General features: G+C 50.2%; 1 protein-coding gene across 1 annotated transcript in view; it reads left to right on the top strand.

Moving 5' to 3' along the window:
• The first annotated feature begins 5,105 nt into the window (after positions 1-5,105).
• ESPNL (espin like) overlaps positions 5,106-24,307 on the top strand; it is a 36,439-nt gene continuing 17,237 nt past the window's right edge. The window contains exons 1-5 of the mRNA XM_031961107.1: positions 5,106-5,399; positions 8,400-8,590; positions 10,688-10,874; positions 14,553-14,735; positions 16,148-16,279. Coding sequence (XP_031816967.1) covers positions 5,106-5,399; positions 8,400-8,590; positions 10,688-10,874; positions 14,553-14,735; positions 16,148-16,279 — 987 coding nt within the window. The remainder of the gene's footprint in view (positions 5,400-8,399; positions 8,591-10,687; positions 10,875-14,552; positions 14,736-16,147; positions 16,280-24,307) is intronic.

Here is a 24,307-nt window from a genome sequence, read left to right as displayed (position 1 = left end):
ACATCTGCATGGGTAATTTGTCAACACTGACCCTTGCATAGCCTCGTGTTCCAAATTTTCCCCTCCCTCCCCCCACCTCCCCTATCTGGCAGGCAATCCAATATATGTTATATATGTTAAAATATATGTTAAATATAGTAGATGTAAACATATACAGTTAACTTGCTGCACAAGAAAAATCAGATCAAAAAGGAAAAAAACTAATAAAGCAAAATACAAGCAAACAACATGAGAATGCTATTTTATGATCCACCCTCAGTTCCCACAGTCCTCTCTGGGTGCAGATGGCTGTCTCTGTCCCAAAGTCTATTGGAATTGGTCTGAATCACTTAATTGTTGAAGAGAGCCACGTCCATCAGAAGTGATCGTCCTATAGTCTTGTTGCCGTGTACCATGATCTCCTGGTTCTGCTCCCTTCCCTCAGCATCCATTCTTGTCAGGAGGAGGCAGGATCTTGGCTAAGATTCGAGGGAAGGCTGGGAAACCAGAGAGCCGAGGTGAGAGGGACGGCCGGTGAACGTAACAAAGAAGCGTGTTTACAGTTGGGGAGTCTCCGAGACTCAGTCCCACTGATGCTTCAGCACAGGGATTCTGGAGGGGACGCTGTTCCTCATGTAAGGAGTGCAGGATGTCAGGGAAGGCTGCGCCTCTGCTCTAGGGGCTGCTTCCCACTCAGCGCTTGCCTGTGGCCCCAGGCTGTAGCCCGCACAGTGGGCCCATCCTAGGGAGCCACGGCAGCAGAGGGGTTTAACCAGGTTGGGGGAACCAAAAGGCCTAGAACCTAAGGTGACATAGGAGCACGTGAAGACTCCCCCTGGAGAAATGGGCGTGTGTGTGTGGGGCGTCAGTTTGTCCATGGCTATGAAGGCGGCTGCACCACAGAATACAAAGAGCTTGGTCGGCCAGGGAAGATGCCAGGGGGCACTCACCGCATCCCAAGCCATCACCGGTCATCCCGACTGGTCACTTCTGTGACTCCAGAAAGAGAATGAGGCCGGCAACTCAGGGCAGCTCTGCCTCCCTTCTGTGCACCAATTTGTGTGCGCATCAAAGCCATCCCTGACCAGGTTATAGTTTTACCTGCCTCAGAGGCCTGGAGCGACAGGCAAATGAGGAAGCAGCAGGCTGGACCACGGGGCTGGGAGGTGTCAGTGATCCTGCACACAGGTGGCCCAGGCCGTAGGTCATCGTACTGGTCAGAAACAACAGTGGGATTTGGCAACCCTCCCGATTTCTGGTGAGTCTTTTTTAAGGACATTTCTCATCTCCTTCCATGATGAAGGGGCTAGAAAAGGTGCCTAAAAGTCGTCTGCTTCGCCTGCCTCTGACTTGCTGTAGCAGACAGGGATCCCACCCTTCACACTCACTCACACACACACTCACACTCACACACACATTACACACACACACACTCACCACCCACAAAGTACAAAAACTTTTATCGAGTGAATTCCACTCAGCACAGCTACATGGAATGTGCCGGTGCCTATGGACAACAAGGAACCCTTTAGAGCTGGAAGAAGAACAGATCTTGTGAAAACTCAGCAGCATCGAAACAGCAGCACTGAGTAAAGGAAGGTAGCTTACTGGAGCCGGAGCCGGATCCGTTTTTCCAGAGCGACCACAGTGAAGGGGAAGCCGACGTATGTCCTGCCATCAGAACTAACCTAGGCGACAAGCTTGGACCTTCCCAAAGGGAATGAATGGCAGGCTCATGACAGTGAGGTTGCCACTTGCAGGAAAGCACCACGTGCATCATCAGGGCATGGGCTCCCACTATAACAAACCCTGAAGAAGTCAAAGAAAAATGTGACAAAGATCTGGAGCCCCTCAGTGTCAGTGAGTAAAAGGAGGACAAGCTTTTAATTCTGAGTAACTTTAATGTAGGAATGGGCACGTCCATGGGGCAGGGAAGAATGGAGCTGGGAACAGGAACAGCGATGGCCAGTCCTGAAGACTTGTGCCTCTGATGATCTCATCACCAATACTGTCTTCCACTTATCTAACCTCAGTAAAACATGGATGCACCCTCGCTGCAAACAGTGCCATTTAATAGACTGTTGTTGTAAGGAGTAGACGGGATGTGCGAGGGACAAAGGCGAAGGGTGGCGCAGAGTGCTGCACCGATCATAGACTCCTCCTTTTCCAAGCTAAACCTTCACATTAGACAAAAGTGGCGACCCCAAGACAAGACAACCACCAGAAGACTTCATGGTAACAGAGTAGAGTGCTTTTTGCAGGGGAAACAGTTCATTACCTTGAAGGGAAAGCTGAACAAACATCTGGCTACAGTGGAGCACAATAGGCTGCTCAGATACCTGGGGGCTGCCAAATCCCACCGCTGCTTCCATCCAGTGAGATGACCCTGTGGCCTGGGCTGCTTGTGTGCAGGTTGTGACTGCAGCTCCCTGTGTATCCAAATCTGCCACTTCATCATTTGCTTTTTGCTCCAGGACTTTGAGGTGGGTGAAAATGATAAAAATAGTTTGAGTGAAATCTCTCAAAGGTTTGGTGTGCAGCATCACATTTACTCATTGGGTCCGAACACTTGTAAACATCAAGATTGATTTGATGACAAAATTCAGAAGCTGTTAAATGAAAAACAGGAACTCCACAGGTTTTGCCAGCAGGATACTTCCTCTATCTCTAAGATGGCAGTATTTATCTCCAAAAATAAAGTGCAATAACATAGCATTTTCACTTTTTGTTGTTTGCTCGCATTTTATTTTGCTTCTCTCTCTCTCTCTCTCTCTCTCTCTCTCTCTCTCTCTCTCTCTATTGGTTTGATTTGATTTTTCTTGTGTAGCATGATAATTGTATAAATATGTTTGCATGTATTGGATTTTTCTATCATGTTTAACATCAAAAAAGTGCAAGCAAAACGAATTAGTTTTAACTAATGCAGGATTCTTGGCTCAGTAAGAAGCCAGATGAAATTCAGTTTTATGCTGATAGTTACAACTCAAAGTACTTTCATGATGCCCTGAATGCTATTTGTAAACCAAAGACCTATAGTGCATCTCAACTACTCAGTACTGATAGTCGCTTGATTAGTAATAAGGACACAGGTGGTACGCATCCTTCATGTTTCAGTAGACCCTCATCAATCAATGCTAGAACCATTGAGCTGCTATCTCCCAGTGAAATCAATCCCTCTCTAGAAGCTTTGAATGTCATTAAGTTCCTCTTGTGTGGCAGAGCACCTGGTGCCGATTCTATTCCAGCGAGATTTGTCAGGTGGAGGAGGGGGAAGACCCACAGCTCACACAAAAGCTGAAATTTTCCATGTTATATGGCAAGAGGAAGTCATCCCCTAGGAGATAAAAGAGCCTCTATTGGCCTCCTGGGTCAGCAGGGGATCTTCCTTGGGGTGGGGAAGCCCATTGTGCTCGGTTGCCCTTGGCCCAGACAGAGCCTTTTGTCTAACAGCCCAGAACTGGGTGGCTGAAAGAGAAAGGACTCTGTCAGTCCAAGAATGACGTGACCATGGGTGAGCCAGCCCCTCGCTCCCACCGCGGGTGACGCCAGCCCCCCCCCCCCCACACACACACACCGCCAGTGATGTCAGCCCCTTGCTCCCAACCCGGGTGATGCTGGCCTCTCGCTCACACCATTTGTGATGTCAGCCCCCCACTCACACAAGCTATGAGCTTGCCACCAGGACTGTCTTTGGGCGAGAAGAGACGGCCCAGTGGCCGCCTTTTATTTTAAAAGGTTCAAGGGACCCATTGTTTCTGGGAAATCTAATCATTTGTCATAATTTCCCAGAAATGATGGGTCTCTTGAACCTTTTAAAATGTCCTGCTTATGAGACAGCTGGGTGGCGCAGTGGGCAGAGCACCAGCCCTGGAGTCAGGAGGACCTGAATTCAAATCCAGCCTCAGACACTCAACATTTCCTAGCTGTGTGACCCTGGCAAGTCACTTAACCCCAACTGCCTCAGTTAAAAAGAAAAGAAAAGAGATGTCACGCTTATAAATCAGTAATGACGATGAGAGACTGTGCTTTAAGGCTCAGCACTCAATGGTTACTAAGTGTGCTGTGGACATGATCTCAGTTTGTTAAACATCCCATACCAGTGGGAAATACTGCAGGTGTTACCCTAATTTACAGATGACTAAACCGAGGCCCAGAGACGTTAGTTAGCAGCTGCCCGAGTCCCCGGGGATCACAGAGCCAGATTCACAACCTGGAGCTTCAGAGTCTCTTTCCGCTCATCTCTGCATCCCCAACCAGAGGGCCACCCCTGGAGGTATGAGTATGTGACCTCCCTGATGTGGTCGCTCTCTCCAAAGACTCAGGATGCAGCCCATCCCTGCGGCCTCCTCAGGAGAGGGTGACGTCTCTAGCCGGGGCCCCCTCCCCATGGGCTGCGGCCCTCCAGGCAGATGAGCAGAGCCCACATGGGAACTGGCCAGGCTGTCTGTGGCGCTCTGTCCTTCTTGGGGGAACAATCATCTCCGAGGTCTTTCTTTGTCTGGCCTCTGGAAACGCCTCCCTGGTGATGGATTATGGCCGGCTCAGGGACTCCATTGTTGGGAGATGCACACAGTGGGGACGGTCCCCAAGGGCGATCCAAAACACGCAGCCGACCAGGACTCGTGGGAGCACAGACAGGCCTGGAACCCGGGCCTTGCCCTGACTGAAACTCGGGCTCATCTCCCTAGGACACCACGCAGGCTGTGGGGCTACTAAGGGGTGCAGGAGCCGCTCAGGTAGGGCTGAGTGTGCCCGGGAGTCAGCACGGCGTGGGCACATGGGGGGAACTTCCTAAGTGCTGGCTGACTGCTGAGGGACTCTGCCCCCACCTGCTCCAGGCCTGAGGGTCCTGGCCCCTGGCCGCCTCCTCACACCTTAAGAGAACCCCCCTCCCTGGCCAAAAATGGGGCCCCAAGAGCACCTGGGAGGCTAGAGCCTGCTAAGGAGCCCTCCTGCAGCTCCTCCCTGTCTTTGCCCGCTGCCTCCCATCTGCCCGCCCGCCACCGAGCCTTATCAGGTAACCAGAGATGGCAGCTCCCAGCCACACGGGAAACAGGACCCTCGGGGAGCATGAGCAGCTCCCCAGAGGAGCCCCGGTGCCGGCAGGAGCAAGCCAGGGTTTCAGGATGGGCGACCAGAGGGCCCTCCTGGCGGCCCAGAGCGGGGACCTGGCCACCCTGAAGCGGCTCTTTGAGGACGGTGTCCTGGACCGGGCTGTCACGGACTCTCTGGGGGCCGGCCTGGTGCACCACGCCTCCCGAGCCGGCCAGCTGGAGTGCCTGAAGTTCGTGGTGGAGAGAGTCGGGGTGCCGGGGAACCAGCGGGCCAACAACGGGGCCACGCCCGTGCACGACGCAGCCGCCATGGGCAACCTGGCCGAGCTGCACTGGCTGGTCCGGGAAGGGGGCTACCGGGCCCAGGTAAGGGAGCAAGCTGGGCAGGAGGGCACGGGCCGGAGGGGTGCCGGGACCTGCTGATGCTCACCACCCGCTCCGGGGAACCTCCCTCCCAAAAGCATCAGCTAAGATTTCAGTTAAGAGAAAATCTGAGGAATGGGAAGTCTGTCCGGGATGCTTCAGCCACCCAAAACAGTGGCCATACAGGGCAGCCCGGGGAGCCGGGGGGCCCAGGCTCAAATCCCAGCGCCAGCACTTGGTGGCTGCTGGAGACTTGGCCGATTTACGTCACGTCAAGGCTCAGTCTTCTCGTCTGTAAGACAGGAGCAGGAGATTTTAAAACCCTTTTCAGATCTAATTCTTGTGATCCTACTCTAGATTTTAGGATCGGGGGACATAATCTGTGGCTCAGTCTCTAGTGTTTTCGAGTCTATATTTCCAATATAGTAATTTTTTTTCAGTTAACACTTTTTTTTTGAGGGGGGGAAGAGAAAAAGAAAATCCTTGTAAAAAATGTCAAATACATGTCTCTTTAGTTTAGTTTAGTGTGTGTGTGTGTGTGTGTGTGTGTGTGTGTGTGTGGAAAGAGCTAAAAAGGGAAGAAGGTCTCTGTCACTTGGCTGAACAAATTCTATTCTATGCATGTAGCGCCATAAAAAATGATAAAAGGGATAGTTTTCTGAAGACTTAGGTGAACTAATATGGAGTAAAGTCTACTGAGCCTCTAATTTTTTAAAGATGCCTCAATTTCCCTAAGTATTTTTATATATGCATATTTTATCAAGTATTTTATACATGGATGTATTTATTGAGTATTTTATATGTGTATATTTTTACCAGGTATTTTATACATGTATGTATTTTTGAGCATTTTATACATGCATATTTTTATCAAGTATTTTATACATGCATGTATTTATTTAGTATTTTATACATGTATATTTTTATCAAGTATTTTATACATCTTTGTATTTATTGAGTATTTTTATACTTGTATGTACTTATACAAATACATTTATATACATGTATATAATGCTATATAAAAGTTTAAAAATAGCCAGGATGTCACGTCTCCATATTCTGACCCCATGATTGTGGCAGAACAGACAAATAGGGTCCGAACAGCACCTTTTGTATGGCTGAACTAGGGAAGTCCTTTAAACGACTTAATCCAAACGAAAGCATTATCGTAAAATGCCTGATTCCCGACTCTATCAAGTAAAGGATGCGCCCTGGGCTTTTTCTGGTGCCGAAGCCCCGGCCTACTCTCCATCTCTATCCGGCTGGCCGTGTGTGTGCCGCTCATCTTATGTGGGCAGGGTTAGCGAAAAGCTTTACGATGGTTTTTAAATCTCCTTGGTGAGACCTGTTGGGAAGTAGGTGAAGATGCGATTGGTCGTAGATGGAACAAGAGGAGGTAACCCTAGAGAAGTGATTTGTCCGGGGTCACTGAGGACATGGGGGGGGGGGGGGGGGGGATAAATACTCAATGATCGAAGGCTGGAGTTACACAAGGTGTCCTTTCATTTGGGAGAATTTAATTAACTTATCTAGACGTGGCCCAGGGGGAGTTTGGCGGTAAGGGGATCGGGCTTTCGAGTAGAATTCAATCCTCTGCTTTCCTTTCTGCTGCTGGAGTGGGTGGTTCTCGTCCTCGGTGCTTCTGGGTTCGGAGAAGGGGATTCAGCCGGTATTTTGACAGCTTCGATCATTGAGTATTTATCCAGCACCTTATATCTTCTGGACGTCCCACAGGCCCACGTACAGGCTCTGATACCCTTCCTGCGGCCCTCAGGGAGACCAGGAGGCGTCACCCTGTCAGTGGGGCACACTATTGGTTTTCAGGGTAGCTCCAGCCCTGGGGGGGGGGGGACAGGGGCAGCACGGGGAGTCTCTTGATTCTGAAGCCGAGATACGGGCGAGACCAGATCTGGTTCCCCAGAGAAGTTCAGGGCGGGATAACGCTCAGTTCACAAGAGGCCTTTCTTGTGCTAGGAAGGGACGGAGGACTGGGGCAAAGAGGGGGTCCGGGTCTGGGGACAGCAAGCCGTCTGGGCTCCGCTTCTCCTGACTCCTTTACAGAGGAAGCCGATGTTTCAGAGGGCCCAGATGGAAAATTAGGAGACTGGCACCAGTCCCAATAGGAGCCTCAAGGAGAAAAAGAGCTGGGGGGACTTGGGGACTACAAACTCAACCAGCAAGGTGGCCCCCAAAGCTAAGGGAATCTGAGGACAATTTATCCTGGTGTTGGGGGGCCAGAGAATTGCTACACAATGAATTCAGCAGAGTGTACAGTAGGAACGAGACACTAGAACTAACCTTGCCTTATTCCAATGACCGAGTTTGATCTGGTGAGCACCTGTGCTTACTCTAGGCTTACTGTGCTTGTTATGGGCCGCTGGAAGACACGCTGGGTAGAGCTGGGCCTAGAGTCAGGAAAACCCAACTGTGTGATCCTGGCCAAGTCACTCAACCCAGTTTGCCTCAGTTTCCTCATCTGTAAAGTGAACTGGAGAAGGAAATGGCCAACCCCTCCAGGATCTCTGCCAAGAAGGTCCCGAACGGAGTCACAAAAAGTCAGTGAAATGACTGAACAACAAATTATTATGTGCTGGGGCAGCCAGGGGACTTGGGAGACTTGACTCCTCAGTGATGTGCTCTCCCCCGGCCTACCTGGCCGAGCTTCACATAGACCATGCCCTACATCTGCTCCCCAGGCTTGAAGGCTCTCCCTCCTCACCCCCCAACCCTACATGGCTTCTTCCATCTCCCCCCCACAGGGAGCCTTTTGTGTGCCCCTCCCTGCCCCACCGCCGGCACCCAGCCCCTCTGAGGTGACTTCCTGTCTCCCCCGTACATTTCTGTACCTGTAGGCATGTGGTGCAACTATCTCCACGGCGCAGGCAGCCACCAGCCTCGTCTGCAGGGATCGGGGGCCCAGCTTTGTCTGGAGGGACCGGGGCTGCTCAGCTCAAGGCAGTGTGGTTGCAGGGACGTCTACCCTCCCTCTCTCTCTCTCTCCAGGAGCAAGACGTGTCGGGGGTGACCCCGCTGCACCTTGCCGCCCGCTTTGGGCACCCCGTGCTGCTGGAGTGGCTGGTCCAGGAGGGCTGCGACGTCTCCCTGGAGACCCTGGAAGGGGCACTTCCTATTCACTATGCGGCCGTCAAGGGGAATCTCACGTGCCTGAAGCTGCTGGTGGCTGCAGATAACGGGTGAGCAGCCCAGAGAACTCTGCAGGGCCCAGAGCCGTGACCCACAGGCCCTTTGCTTTGCCCGCCTGGGAGAGCACCCGGCAGGGGAAGCGAGAGCAGGCCTGCTGGGTAATGGGAGGGACGATGGCGTGCAGCAGAGGGAGGGAGGGAGACAGATTAACAGAGACAGAAGGAGAGAGGGACAGAGGTCCCAGGGACCCTGGGATTGGGACAACACGAACCAGGTTTATTGGGTCAAAGGGATTTCAGAGGCCAGGAAGTGCTCTCTTGCCCCCCTGGTTTTACAAGGAGCCCACTGAGGCACAGAGAGGGCTGTAGGAGTCTGAGGTGAGATCTGAACCCAGCTCTTCCAGCCTCCAACTCCAGCTTTTATCTCCTGTGCTGGGTCGTCCTTGCCCAGAAGGTGACACTGGGACACCTTCGGTACAGCTTTAGGAAGCAACTCCAGCAAGGCTTGTGACCTTGGGTGCATCTTCCTTCAGGTGTTGCCCGGCAACCCCTCCTCCAATCCCCATGTGGGATCCAAGCCTCAGAGGGAAGGCAGTGCTTGCTGGGCAAACCAAGGGCCGGGTCGGGAAAGTCTTCCTTCCCTGGGCTCCCCAATGCCCAGGATGTTAGAAGCCATGATTGGCAGCGGAGGCGGCTCAAAGCTGAGGGGATCCATCGAGTCAGAGACACGAGGAGAGGCCCAAGGCTTGGGAGGCCGGATGGGTGTGATCATGGTTGGGGGACGCGTGACTGGGGAAGCAGGTGGGCTCGAAGGAAACCGGGCCCCCGGAGGCTGAAATGAGCAGATGTGAGGCTCCATCTCCCCAGGGATGAGAAAGGTGGCCCTGGAGGCAGAGGGTGGGCATTGTGGGTGCTGGCTGCACCTGAAGAGAAGCCTCCCCCAAAAAGCAGCCTCTGAGTCATTGTCACACTCACAGCTGCTCAGTACCAGCCTCGGGGGCTTGGAGAGTAGCCCCTATCATACGGCTGAGGAAACTGAGTCCCAGGAAGTGACATGCTCAGGTCATGTAGGTAATTAGAACTCAGATCTCCCGAGTCTGACACAGTGCTCCTTCCTCTGGACCACCAGGTGATCGCTCCACAGTGACCCCTGCTTCCGTCCTCCCCTCTGTCCCATCAGTCCTCATCTGATGTTATATGTATGAGGTCCCGTTAAACACAGTCCCATCTTAGTCACGCTGGGAAAGAATACGCAGAACAAAAGGGGGAAACCAAGAAAAAGAACAAAATCAAAAGCACAGAAAAAGAGGAAGAAAGAGGGGAAGGGAGGGAGGGAGAAAAGGGAAGAAAGAAGGAAGAGAAGGAAAGAGGGAGAGAAGAGAGAAGGGAGGGAGGGAGGGAGGGAGAAAGGAGAAGGAAGGGAAGGGATAAGGGAGGGAGGGAGGAAGGGAAGAAGCAAGGAAAGGAGGGAAGGAATAAAAGAAGGAAGAAAGGAAGGAGGAAGGAAGAAAAGGAAGGAAGCTTCGATCTACATTGGGACTCCATGGTTGTGTGGATGTGCTCGGCATTTTCCAAATACATCCCATCACCCTCCCCTCCCCAGTCAGTGCTTGTAATAAAGAATAAAAGACAGAGAAAAAAAAATAATAAAACCAGCTCAGCCAAACCAATCAGTTCATCTCTTATCCCATTCTGACAGAGGTGGAGATCCATACCCAGAATCCACCATGTCTCCAGTGAAAGGGCGCGAGTTGAGGCTTTAACTTTCCCTTTAGGGCCAAGTTTAGTCATTGTAATGAAGCGTTGGTATCTTGTTCCTCCCATATACGTTGTTGGATTCATTGGATAGATTATTCCCCCCAGTTTCTGCTACTTTACCCTGTATCGGTTCATTTAAATTTTCCCAGAATTCTCTGGGAAATTCTCCATTTTTTTGTTTCAAGCATGTTCTATGGTTCCTATCCCAGGTCTGGTTCGGTTCAGCTGAGCCTTGAGAAGCCTGGAACAAAAGGAAAGTTGGCCGGGTTTCCAACTCGGGTGGAAAAACGGACCCGGACGAGCCAGTTCCTGGCGTTGCTGCCCGCCCGGCAGGCCATGGGAGGGCTCCGTCTTTGCTGACTTTCCCTTCTCTCCCCCATCCTCTCTTAGGTGTGTGAACAGACAGACGCAGAGCGGAGCCTCCCCCCTCTACCTGGCCTGCCAGGAAGGCCACTTACACATCGTCCAGTTCCTGGTCAAGGACTGTGGGGTCGACGTGCACTTGCGGGCCCACGACGGCATGACGGTGCTGCACGCGGCCGCCCGCAGCGGCCACTATTCCCTTGTGGTCTGGCTGGTAAGGAAACGGTCAGCTTGGGAAACTGAGGAAGGGGGGGGCAGCAGGGAAGCTTTGATCCCCAAGCAGGGAAGTGAAAATCAAGGAAATTGAGGAGTACAGGGACCAGGGGCCACAGGGAGGGGGGATGTGAAGCTCATAGAAGCCTCCATCTGACAGTTGATGTGACTCACTGAGAGCCACAGCTTTGAGTCAGTTTGAACCTGGAGTCATCAGGCTCAGGTGACCCTGGGCAAGTCACTTCACCCTCTTGGCTCGTCTCCTCATTTGTAAAATGGGCTAGAGAAGGGGAGGCTGCTCCAGGGTCTTTGCCAAGAAAACCCCAAACGGGATCACAAGGGTCGGACATGACTGAAAATGACTGGAGCACAACAACCTCTCTGGGCTTGGAGTCCAGTTTGAGTCGGACGCCTTGACAGCCTCGAGACCTGAAGATGCTCATTTTAAAGAAGACGAAACTGCAGTGGAAAGGGCAGTGGGTGGGGATGAAGGAGACCCTCCTGACTCTGGGAATCGGAGGCTCTGGAGGCCTGACTCCTCTTTGGAAAGGTCTGGGGGAAGCAAAGGAGGGGTTGGTGATTAGCAGGGCCAGGCTAGGATCCCCCCTCCCCACAATCCCTCACACACATTACAGCCACACGCACAAATACGCAGCTCACTCTGAAGATTTAAGTTTATATTTACCATTCTGAGTGCCCATCATAGGCTTTGGGCCCATTTATCTGACAGATTGGAGAGAGGATCTGGTCATCTTTATCTGGAGCTTTCCAGTCTCTGAGTGAGCTCCCTTCCAAATTCTCATTAAAATAAGAATATTAGACTGGGTGATCTGAAGGTGAGCGGAGGGGCAGAGTGGCTCAGTGGGAAGAGAGCTGAAAGTTGAGTCAGGAGACCTGGGCTTGCCTCTCAGCGTTGCCACTTATCCAGTGTGAGATCTTGGTAAATCTCTTCCCTTCTCCAGGCCTCAGTTTCTCCCTCTTTAAAGTGGGTGATTGGACTAGATCTATGACAATTATTTCAAATTCATTTCTATCTAGCTCCAAGCCCTTTGATCCAGATTTTAAAAGGAGAATTATGATAAAAATATTGTTAGTTTAAAAAAAAAACCTGGAAAACTGTAAAAGAGGGATTAAATTTTGCTCTATTTGGTGCCGAAGGTCAGAACCTGAGCCGTGAGAGGTGGAGTGGACAGGGGGCAGATTTCAGCGGGAGAGCAAACTGTTCTGATAAGGAGCCATGTGCTCCTTGGGAAGTAGTGGGCTCTCCATTGCTAGAAGGAAAAGAAGGAAAGGAAGGAGGAAGAGGAGAAGGAAGGTTACAGTAGAGCTTTCAACAACCAGAATCACTGAATATGATCTGGAAGGACCTTGGCAGCTTCTAGTCCAGTACAGCTAGAAAGGCATCCAGGTGGGACATGTTTCCCAGCAGCCTCTGCTGCTCCAAAAAGGAGGATCCCCCATCCGCCATCTCTCAAGACAACCCATGCCTTTTTTGCACAGCTCTAAGGGTACATATATGGAGGTCACAAAGTTTAAGATCTGTGTCAGTAATTTTAAAAGAAATTTTATTTATTTTGTTAATAGCTTTTTATTTACAAGTCATATGCATGGGTAATTTTACAGCATTGACAACGGCCAAACCTTTTGTTCTAATTTTTCCCCTCCTTTTTTTTTTTTAATTTTTAAAATTAAATTAAAAAAAAATTAAATTTCAGTTTGAAATGAATTCATCAAATATCTCCTAATTCTATGTAAAAGTTTTAACAATATTTTTAAAAATAGCTTTTCATTTGCAAAATCTACTTGTAAAACCTTATGTTCCAATCCTTTTCTCCCTCCCTTCCCTCCCCTCCAGACAGCTAGTAATCCCATAGAGCTTAAACATGGTCGATTCTTCTATCCATATTTCCACAACCATCACGCTGTGTCAGTAAATTTTTATTTTGTATAAATTTGGGACTTATCTCCAGAGGATAAATTTTAGTTCCTTGCATGGTCTCCACAATCCTTTCTAATGGGCCACACTCCTCCCGTGTGCCTCCCTATGGGGCTTTAAGATGATTGATCTTGAGATGATGGCCGGCCCCATCAGATACCCAGATGGGAAGCTTCTGTATCAGTGGCCAGGGAGGTCTAATGCCCAATGGCCAGGGAGGACTAGTGTCCAATGGCCAGGGAGGTCTCGTGCCCATTGGCCAGGGAGGACTAGTGTCCAATGGCCAGGGAGGTCTAGTGCCCAATATTGGGTCTCTAGTGGGAGATTGCTTGTTAACAAGTGGCCCAGAAGGACAAGGATGACGGAGGACGAGAGGTGGGCCGGTAACAAGTGGGCAGCCTGAAGCCTGCAGTGGTTCCCAAGCTAGGTGAGAAAAGGAAGAGGAATGACTCTCAGTCTTTGAGATAATCATCTCTGGAGGATACTCGGGACACAAGGATGTGGGATAGAGAGAAGGATCACACGTGGATGGCTTCGTTTTGCAGATGGCCAGATCCCAGGAGCGATTTCACTGATGCATTTACTGCCTAGGGATGACACTTCCAATATTAGGGAATCTGAGTTCCAGAGTGGGAAGAAATCCGTCAACCAAACAACGACATTCAGCTGTTTATGTAGCACTTGGTGATGGGTTGGAAGTGGGTAGTGGCTCAGGTGAACTAGCCCCGTGTTCTCTCACCAGCGCTCTCCTTCCCTCCCTCTCAGCTCTCTCCTTGGGGTCATTTTTCCTTGTCAAGACCCCCCACTCCCTCCTTCCCCTCCCTCCCACTCTCTCCTTGGGGTCATTTTTCCTTACTCAAGACCTCCCCTCCCTCCTTCCCCCGGTCTGGAGCAGATCAGCTTTCAGAAAGAACAATGGGAGCCCAGCCTCTCTGAGGCATCTAGTCTCCGGCCTCCCTTCTACAGTTTAAAACTGCTCATTCGTGACAGGGACTCGTTTTGTCCGGAGGGAAGGGGGTGGGGAAGATGCCCAGGTTACATTTTATTCTACTTTCGGACATTTAATAGCTATTATCAGCTGAAAATTATTGCTATTGTCCTTCATGGAGCTCAGGCCCATCCCGGCAAAGCCTGCTCAGTAGAGCCCAGACCAAGGTCCGGATTAGATCCTTGGGGGAAAAAAATCTCTGCATTCTACAAGTCTACACTGCTCGCTGCCACCCCTTTCTTGGGGATCTCAGGGACTCTCCTGGGATACCAGGGTCTGATGTGCCCAGCCCAGGGTCACAGGGCCAGGATGCCTCAGGACCCAGATCTTTCCTCCCAGCCTGCCCCTCTTTCCTCTGGGAATGAATTTGCTATCTTCCCTCTCCCCAACCCCGGTGTGTTTTCTGTTGCTCTGTTTGTGGGACACTAGAACAAGTACCACAAGCAATCCAATCTAAATGTGGTGCTTGGGAATGAACTATAGGCAAGATGGAGCTCTGGTCCAGATCCACAGGCTGGCCCGTAAGGAGGTCAGGGCCTCAGTTTTCTGGTCATGTACAATGGGATTGTGCACATCAACTGCTCGGCAGTTTACTCCTTCACCAACGACCAGATGGTTGAATCCAGTGGTTTCCCACCAGATGGTCAGGATGGGCCGGCCTCCAGGTGCTGAAGGGCTGCATGGCCAAGGGTTCAGGACAGGGTTTAGGAGACAAGGGATTCCTTCTCTTCCCGCCCATTTCTCTTTCCTCTTAGGTCACATTCACAGACATCGGTCTGATGGCTCGAGACGACGAGGGAGCCACGGTGCTCCACTTTGCAGCGAGAGGGGGCCACGCGCCCATCCTGGATCGACTGCTTCTGATGGGGACCCAGATAATCCGAGATCACTGGGGAGGGACCCCTCTCCACGATGCCGCGGAGAACGGGCACCTGGAGGTAAAGCACAGACATCCCTCCTCCAAAGACCTGGGAGCCCTTGAAGACCTCCCCTCCCCAGCCCCCAAATCATAAATCCAGCTCTTCGTAGGGCTTGCTCGTTGCTCCCATTAGGGTTGGAAGGATGCTGATAAGCTGGAACATATCCAGAGGAGGGGCAGCGAGATGATGGGGGCCCAGGACATGATGAAATGGGAGAGCTTACTGGACAAACTGGGAATACTGAGGCGGGAGGAGACCCACAAGAACTTGACCTCTCTCTCTTGGAGTGTCTCAAACATTATCAGTGGATCACGGGTCTGACTTGTGTGACTCCAAAGGTCAGAACCAGGACCAATGAGGACCTGGGTGATCCTGCTTGCCAGAGAGACAGGGGTTTGTTTGTTTGACGTCAGAGATGGGGCTTCTGTTTGATGTAAGAGAGGTGGGTCCTGTTTGATGTCAGATAGGTGGGGTCCTGTTTGAGGTAAGAGAGGCAGGGTTCTGTCTGTTTGGGGTAAGTGAAGTGGGGTTCTGTTTGATGTAAGAGAGGTGAGATTTTTTTTTATGTCAGAAAGGCAAGGTTCTGTTTGACATCAGAGAAGCGGGGTTCCATTTGATGTAAGAGAGGCAAGTCCTGTTTGATGTCAGATCGGTGGGGTCCTGTTTGACGTCAGAGAGGCAGGTTCTGTCTGGTTGATGGAAGAGAGGCTTGGTTCTGTTGTAAGGGGAAAGGCCTGCCAATGGTTCTTCTGAAGCAGAACGGGCCATGTTGTGTGGTACTGGAGGGTCCCAGGTTGAGGGCAGGTGACCCTTCTCAGGGATGATAGAGGAGGAGCTCCCTTCAGGTGTAAGTTAGACTCGATGGCTTCTCAGTGTTCCTCCAAATCTGATTTTTTAGGATTCCATGAAATAAGACATTTGCCCCCAAAAGAGGAAGTGAGCACATGCAGTGAGTAAGGATTCATTCCCTGTGTGGTTCTAGGACATTGATGCTAGAGCAGGGAGCAGGAGCCCTGCCTTCGAGTTCCAAGTAACTGCAGTAACAAGCTGGGTGATCCTGGCCAAGCCATCGCTTACCCATAAATTAGGGACAGTGATACATATGCCAGGCAGCTAAGTGGCTCAGTAGGGTGCCAGATATAGAGTCAGAAGGACCTGAGGAGCTTTGTACAAGTTACTTAACCCTGATTGCCTCAGTTTCCTCATTTGTAAAATGAGCTGATGTAGGAAATGGTAAAGCACCCCAGTAGTTCTTCCCAGAAAGCTCACAGAGACAACTGAAAGCTGGCTAACAAGAGCGTGTAAGCTCATGGCAGTTAGGAGACAATCGTACTGCAGACCTCAGCTGGCCGGAGAGGCAGGCATGGGGCAGGATGCGGCGGGGGGGCCGGGCCAGTGCCCTTCTCACTCCGCCATCGGTGTCATTTCAGTGTTGCCAGACCTTGATTGCGCACCGGGCAGATCCTGCCCTCCAGGACGGTGACGGCTACACCGCGCTGGACTTGGCGGTGTACAACGGCCACCATGAGTGCTCGCGGTACCTGCTGGAGGTGCAGAAGCTGGTAAGGGATGTGGCGCGGTGGGGAGGCCGGCAGTGAATGCCCTGGCCCTTTCTGGGCCCAGGACGGGCAGCACAGCTCTTTCCACTGGGTCCTATTGAAAAGTCTCCTCTGGCAGTGGTCTCCGTGCTTTTGCCTAGGGTTTTAAGTTAGGGATGGGAAGAAATCTTGGAGGGGCTCAGGAAGGAAAAACCCTTCAGTGACAGGCTAGGAGAAGCAGGACTTGGACAAAAGAACAAGACCCTGGGCAGCACATTGGTGTGTGTGTGTGTGTGTGTGTGAAAGTGTGTGGGGTATGTGTGAGAAAGTGTATGTGGGTAGGTGTGTGTGAGTGTGTGGGGTGTGTGAGAGTGTGTGTGGAGTGTGTGAGAGTGTGTGTAGGTAGGTGTGTGGGTGTGGGTGTGAAAGTGTGTGGGGGATGTGTGAGAAAGTGTATGTGGGTAGGTGTGTGTGAGTGTGTGGGGTGTGTGAGAGTGTGTATGTGTGGTGTGTGAGAGTGTGTGGGGGGGGTGTGAGAGTGTGTGTAGGTAGGTGTGTGTGTGTGTGTGTGTGTGTGTGAGTGTGGGTGTGTGAGTATGTGGGTGTGTGCACATGTGTGCAAGAAGCACAGGTGTGAGCAGGGATTATTTCACTAGGAAAAGAATAGGGCAGGAAGCCGGTAGCATTATAGAGACAGCCTTGGTCTGGTTCTAGTCTGGCTTTGAGAGTGGCTGGCCCTTCTCCCTGTCATACCCCTGAATATCCAACTGTCCCCCTTGAGGGAGGCTGGGACAGAAAGAGCCCCAGGGGAGACGCTGCAGGCCAATGACACTCTGGGCAGGTCCGTGAAGGAGCAAAGGTTGGGGTTCAAGCTCCTGAGCCCTTGAGGGAGAGGGGCAGAGCGTTGGAGGGGGCAGCTAGTCGGTGTCTGTGGAGTCTTCCCGCCCCCAAGTCCGTGTCAGCTCCACTACACAATGCTGTTTCATGGGAATAGTGGGCTCAAGGCTTGTGCTCATGAAGACCCCCAGGAATAACGACCCCCAGGAATAACCTCAGGTAACTCCTTTAGTGCCTGAGCGAATGAAACATCATTCTGGTTTGGTGGACGTTGCAATACACTCGCTGTTGTTCAGTCGTTTGTCGCGTCTAACTCTTCGTGACCTTTGGAGGTGTTCTTGGTGGAAAGACAGGTGTGCTTGGCCATTTCCTTCCCCATTTCATTTTACACATCAGGAAACTAGGGGCAGTTCAGTGGTGCAGTGGATGGAACACCAGCACTGGAGTTGGGAGGACCTGACTGGGCTCAGACACTTCCCACTCCTGGCTCTATGACCCTGGGCAAGTCACTTAACCCCAATTGTTTCTCAAAAAAAGAAAGGCAGGGATGGGAAGAAATCTTGGAGGGGAAGGGGGGAAACAAATGAGGAAACTGAGGCAGGCAAAGTTAAATGACTCATCCAAGATCACACAGCTAGTAATTGTGAAGCCCCATTTGAACTCGGGCCTTCCTGACTCCAGAGCCGGCACTCTCTGCACCTCGCCTTCTAGTTGCACTTTGTGGAGTATCTGGTATGTCCTTTATATTTTGACTCCGCTTCAAAGACTAGAAAAACTGCAGGTTTGGCTTCGATCTGAATCGTCACAGAGGTTTCCTTCCCCTTCCACCCCCATCTTCAGTCTATTTAACTCTCCGGGAGAAAAAGTTGACAATAGGTTTGTTTTGGTTTCCTTGAGTCAGAGTGACTGATGGTGTTTAGTTCCTGGCTCTCCCTGTGGGCCTTTGGTGGCCGTGGGGCCTTATCCACATGCCCCTCCTGGGGCTGCCGCAGGGGCCGAGCTGCTAAAGCATTTTGGGCTTACCCACGAGCGCTCTATAAGTGCTAGTCTGATTGAACCGAAGAGAGTTTGGGGCAGCAGGACAGAAATGAGTGCCGGCCTGGAGCCTGTCCACAAGCCGGAACCGAATGGCTGCAAGGGCCTGGAAAGGCCAGGTCAAAGACGAGGGGAGGAGTCCCCCCTTAAAAGGACTCTACAAGTGGGATTAGGTGAAGTCACCTTTATATTTATCCTTAATAAAGTCCCACCTTAAATAACACGTGCACATGTGAGAACAGACAAATAAATAAGGTGAGGTGGGACTACTGACCGCTAAGGGGATCACGTAGGGCTCGGTGAACAGGCGGGGATCGACTTGACCTTTGATCTGGGGTCACATCCCACAGCCACCACTTACCGCCTCCGACCACGGACAATCGTTTATTTCCAAGTCAATCAATTAGTGGATGAGAAGTCCACAAGAACCAAGAGAGATCAGTGTCAGGGAGGCCCGTGGAGGAGAGTATTGGGAGGCCATGATGGGCAGGGCCAAGGGTGGCAGGGATCAAGGGGGCGGGGATCACGGGCCGGACTGAGGAAGGGTTATTTCCATTTAGAGTCCATGGAGACATTTGGAGACAGGGAGGAGAGAAGCCAGATTACAAAGGGTCAGGGCGGAGCGAGCAGGGAGTGGAGGCAGCTTTTTTTGAGAGTGTGGCTGGGGAAGGGAGGAGAAATCTGGGGAAATGAAGGGACAGGAGAGCCTGGTGAAGTTTGCCCTTTAATGGCAGAAGGCACATTTATATGCAGTGTGGGAAGGACCGCTGGGTGGGGGAATTGGGGAGGAGAGAAGGGGATGATTGTGGGGGGTCCGCTGGGGAAGGTGGGAGTGGGCAGGATTGGGAACACTCAGGGGTGAGGCTCTGGGATAAAGAAGGAAAGGATGGGGAGGTGATAGAGGGGGGAAGGGGGAGAGCTGGGGAGAAGGCAAGGTTCTCCGCAGTGACAGGGAGGGGAGTGAGGGCTGGGGAGGCATTACGGGCGATGGGGGAAGAAGGGGAGTCTTGGAACAGCATCTGTGGAGACTGGGACCGAGGATCACTTGGTTGTGGATGGTCAGGCGTGTTCAGTTCTCTGGGACCCATTTGGGGTCTGGTTGGCAATACTCGAGTGGTTGCTATTTCCTCCTCCAGCCCATTTTACAGAGGAAGGACCTGAGTCAGAGACTTTCCTAGAGCCGCACAGCTCCTAAGTGCTGAGGTTGGAGTTGAACTGGGGCCTTCCTGACTCTATTACTGCCCCTCTACCCAGGTTATAAATACCACAGGCAGCGACTATTAGTGCATCACACGAGCTATTGGGGGTCCCAGGCACTGGCCATTGGCCCATGTTCTCCCCCAACTCTGCACCCCATGGGGGCTTCCACTGCCTGTATCCCCTAACCTCCTCATCCCTTCCTGACACCCCCCCAACCCCCAGGCTGGGTCCACCCCACCCCCAGCCCCCCGCCTGGCCTCCCAGGAGCTGACGCAGCCTCTGCAATATTGATGGAGGATTGGGTGTCCCGGGGCCTCCTCCTGGCTTGACTTGGGTATCTTCCCTCACAGACTCTGCAGGATGTGTTGAAAGGGATCGTTTCCCCCATGACAAATGACCTGCAGTTGTCACCTGTGATTTCATCCTGCCGGCCCAGGAGCCTTCTCTCCTTTGCATCTCCCCCTGCCCTGGACTTGGAGGGGCTGGTGGTCTCCTGGGTCACCCACTGACTCAGAGATCACAGCCAGAATTAGGGGAGCTGCTCCCGCGGGCCCGGAAGGAACCTCAGAGACCTCCTTGTCCAATCTCCAAAAGAGGAAACTGAGTCCCAGACTGAGGGGCACAGAGTGAGCTCACAGGCCCTGAGTGAGCCTGTAATGTTCTGGCTAGTTCTCTGGAGGTCCTCCCAGTGGGCCTTGGTTTCAGTAGAATAATCACCACTAGAATAGTCAGGAATAGAGTCCAAAGTCTTTATTTTCTCCTTCACAGTCTGTCTCCTTTGCCTGGGGCCAGGCTGGCTTTCTGGGGGACCTTCAGATGGGCCTTGGTCTCAGTGGGGGAAGCAGGAGGCAGGAGAGCCCCCGGGATGATGGGAGATGGAACGTCTCCCTTCCAGGCCTTGTTGGCCCTTATATACCTTATTGTAAGTGCATCATCAGAGGTGTCAATCTTGTAGAACTGTACTAAGTACTAGAGAATCATTATCTTAATTCCACTGAGTTAATATCTTGTTGTAGGATTAAATCAGTCATACTGAGCCTTAAGTGTTCCTTTTCAGAGTTCCTGTCCTTTACATGAGCCCATGGAAAAGGCAGGGCCAGACCCTAGGGACGCAGACTCCTGGTCATGTGCCTTCTGCCCAGACTCCCTCCTACTGCTCACTTTTCTTTCTGCTGCTCTGTCTGCCTGCCCCTCTGCCTGCCTGCCTTCCTGTCTGTCAGTCTGCCTGTTGGTCTGCCTGCCTGTATGTCAATCTGTCTATCTGTCTGTATGTCAGTCTGCCTGTCAGCCTGCCTGCCTGTCTGTCAGTCTGCCTGTTGGTCTGTCAGTCTGCTTGTTGGTCTGCCTGCCTGCCTATCGGTCTGTCTGTCTTCCTGCCAATCTGTCTGCCTGTCTGTCTGCCTGTTGGTCTGTCGGTCTGCCTGTCTAACTGGATGTCTGTCTGTCTGTCTGCCTATCTGCTTGTTTGGTCTGCCTGCCTGTCTGCCTGTCTGTCTGTCTGCCTGCTTGTCTGTCAGTCTGCCTGTTGGTCTGTCAGCCTGCTTATTGGTCTGCCTGCCTGCCTGTCGGTCTGTCTGTCTGCTACCAATCTGCCTGTCTGCCTGTCTGTCTGTCTGCCTGCTTGTCTGTCAGTCTGCCTGTCGGTCTGTCAGCCTGCTTATTGGTCTGCCTACCTGCCTGTCTGCCTGTCTGTCTGTCTGCCTGCTTGTCTGTCAGTCTGCCTGTTGGTCTGTCTGCCTGCTTGTTGGTCTGCCTGCCTGCCTGTCAGTCTGTCTGTCTGCTACCAATCTGCCTGTCTGCCTGTCTGCCTGTCGGTCTGTCTATCTGCTTGTTTGGTCTGCCTACCTGCCTGTCTGCCTGTCTGTCTGCCTGAGTGCCTAACTGTCCATCTGTCGGCCCCACGTTGGATGGGGACAGCTTCTGCTGGCTTCAGGAAAACTCCAGCTGTTGCCCTGATTTCTCTTTCTTTCCTATGGGGAATTCTTTTATCATGTACATAACCATAAGCTACAGTTTAATTCACAACTCTATTCCTTTCTGAAATACATGAAAACCAAATTGTACACCTAAAACACATTTGTTTCCCCACTGATCCTCCAGGCCCTTTTTTTTTGGTTATTGTTGTTCCCATTCCTCTTACCTCGTCTTACACTTTCTCAGCTTTGATTAGAAGAAACCAGGGCTAGAAATGAAAGCTGCTCTCCTCAAAGGTAATTCCAGATATCACCATCTTCTCTACTCTTTCTTTACCTCCAGCTCAGACTGTGCTTCTCAAGGGTGAAAAAAATCACCCAACTTACCCCCATTTTTTCTCTCTTCCAATATCCAATTTTGCATGATAAAGCTGAGTATATGCATTCAAATCTGGAGATTTGCTGAGAACTTATAAAGATTTCAAGTCCTAATTTCTCTACGTTTACCTTCCTTAAATTATAAAATATATTGTTTTTGGCGAGGCCGTTACTTATATTCATAATTTTGGATTCCAAAACTTTCTTAACACTAGGATAAATAAATAACTAATAATTACTTAAAGGGCTTCACATTCATTGCTACCCCATCATAATGACTGAACTGTTTAACTGTTCAAAAGTTAGGATGCATATGACTACTTTGAACTCTTAAACATTTCTAATGCGTATTAAATGATAATGCCGGCAAATGTGATTATTAAAGTAAAATAAGTATTTTTAGTTTTAAAGGAGAATCTGAGATGACCCCTGAAGAAATAAATTTATAGACATTAATTTTCTCTAAATTTTGACCAAAATATTATAGCTTTTTGATTTTTCAAAATATATGCAAAGATATATTTTAACAAATTTAAAATGTATTGGAATATCTGCCAAGGGTGGGAGGAAAGAAGGGATAATTTGGAACAGAAAGTTTTGCAAGAGTCAATGTTGAAAAATTACCCATGCATATGTTTTGTAAATAAAAAAGTTAATACATAAATAAAAATATAAATAATATATAAAAATATATATTATATATAATAAATATATATTACACACATAAATACATATATTGAATATATAATAATTAAATATAAATATATGTTATGTATATAAATATATATTATAAATATATAAATAATATATATGCAAAAACAGTTGCCAACATTCACCCTTGCAAAATCTTGTGTTCCAAATTCTTCTCCCTGCCTTCCCCACCACAGACAGCAAATAATCCAATATAAGTTAAACAGATGCAATATTTCTATACACATTTCCACATTTATTATGCTGCACAAGAAAAATCAGATCAAAAAGAAAAAACAACAAAGCAAACAATAACAACAAATGTGAAAATATTGAATGGGATCCACATTTAGTCCTATGGGGAACTCTAGCTCAGGAAATTGTCCTCCTTCAGTGCAGGTCTGCAGCTGCCCTGCTCCTTACCAGAGGGTCTCTTGGAGTGCTGAGAGCATAAAGACTGGCCCAGAGTCCCAGTCATTATACATCCAAGAAGGACTAGAACGCTAGTCCTAGTCCTCCTAGCCCCAGACCGGCTCTCTGTCCTGGGGGCCTCTGCCTCCCTCGCTGGTTCTTTGTTCTCAGAGGCCATGGCTGACATGCTGGCACAGTGGGGTGTGCACTTGGTGATGGCCTGATGGTCCACCTGCTGCCCATCCATCTGTCTGGCAGGGGTCTCACCTGGGAGAGTTCAGAGAGGCTGGTCTTGGGCTGGCCCGGCAGCTCCTGAAGACCACGTGCTAAATTCTAGGGGAGTCCTGATCCATGTTGCTGGGGAAATTCCCACCCAGGGAAATGGCAGATGCCCAAAGTGCCAAAGGACAAATTCCTTCATTCATTTGTCCCTTATTCATCTGTTCATCCATGCATCTATCCATTCCAATAATATCCAAGAGGGTTAAAATCAAGGTTCTGACCTTGGAATCAGGAATAACAATAACAATAATAACTGACACCTATATGGTGTTTAAAATCGCTAAATGCTTTATATTTGATGCTCACAAATATATATATGATATATATGACACACACACATATATATGGAAATCCTAAATTATGAATATTAGTAACAGCCTAGCCAAATACACACACACACACACACACACACACACACATATATGATGCTCACAAAAACCTTCAGAGCTAGGTGCTATTATTGTCTTGATCTTTAATATGGGGAAACTGAGGCAGAGAGTGATTGTGTGACTTATTCTGGGTCACACAGAACTAGGGTCTTCCTGCCTCCAGGCCTGACACTCTGGACACTGTGATACCCCTTCTACCACATGGTTTCAGATCCTATCTACTACTGGGTGAACTTGGACGAGTCACTTTGCAAAATGAGGCTAAGAATAACTGAGCTATTTTAAGGTATGAATGAGACAACGTAGGCAAAGTCTATGGCATGGGATGAGATGAGGTCATATTTGTAAAAGGGCTGAACACAGCATCCAGCACATAGTAGGTGTTTTCTAAATGCTCATTTCCTCCCTTCCATTGCAAACTTTGGAGCATTAGTTAAGTGTTGGCCAGGATTATTGTTTCCCACTTACATCTTGTCAGTCTAACACATCTGCCCCATCTGCCCCGGGATTAGGTCACCCTCATTCCCTTGAGGGAAAGCTTCCTAAAAAGCCCAGCTGCCCCCTCCACTGCCTCCCTCCTTCCTACCCACAGCCAGCCGATCTTTCTCTTTTCATGCTGTTCCTCAGTTCAAACTCATCTGTGGTTCTCTATCATCTCCCAAGTAAATGTTAGCCCCCTTCCCTTGGGAGGCAAGGTCTTCTACTACAAGCCTTTTCATCCTCTCTCCATCTTTTCTTTTCTTCCCATTCACACACCCTGGGCTGTCATCACATTTGAATCCACTGCAAATACAACAAGAATTTAAAATAGATTATTGAGATCTTTGTGTATCCATCGCCTCAGTTTCCCATTATATTCTTCCTAGAGAGCCATCCTTTATAAAGAAAAATGAGAAAGAGGAAGTTAAAAAAAATCC

The sequence above is a fragment of the Sarcophilus harrisii genome, chromosome 3, assembly GCF_902635505.1.
Source record: "Sarcophilus harrisii chromosome 3, mSarHar1.11, whole genome shotgun sequence".
NCBI lineage: Eukaryota > Metazoa > Chordata > Mammalia > Dasyuromorphia > Dasyuridae > Sarcophilus > Sarcophilus harrisii.
Note: the sequence above shows the minus strand (reverse complement) of the source record. Positions and strands in the feature narration are given on the sequence as shown.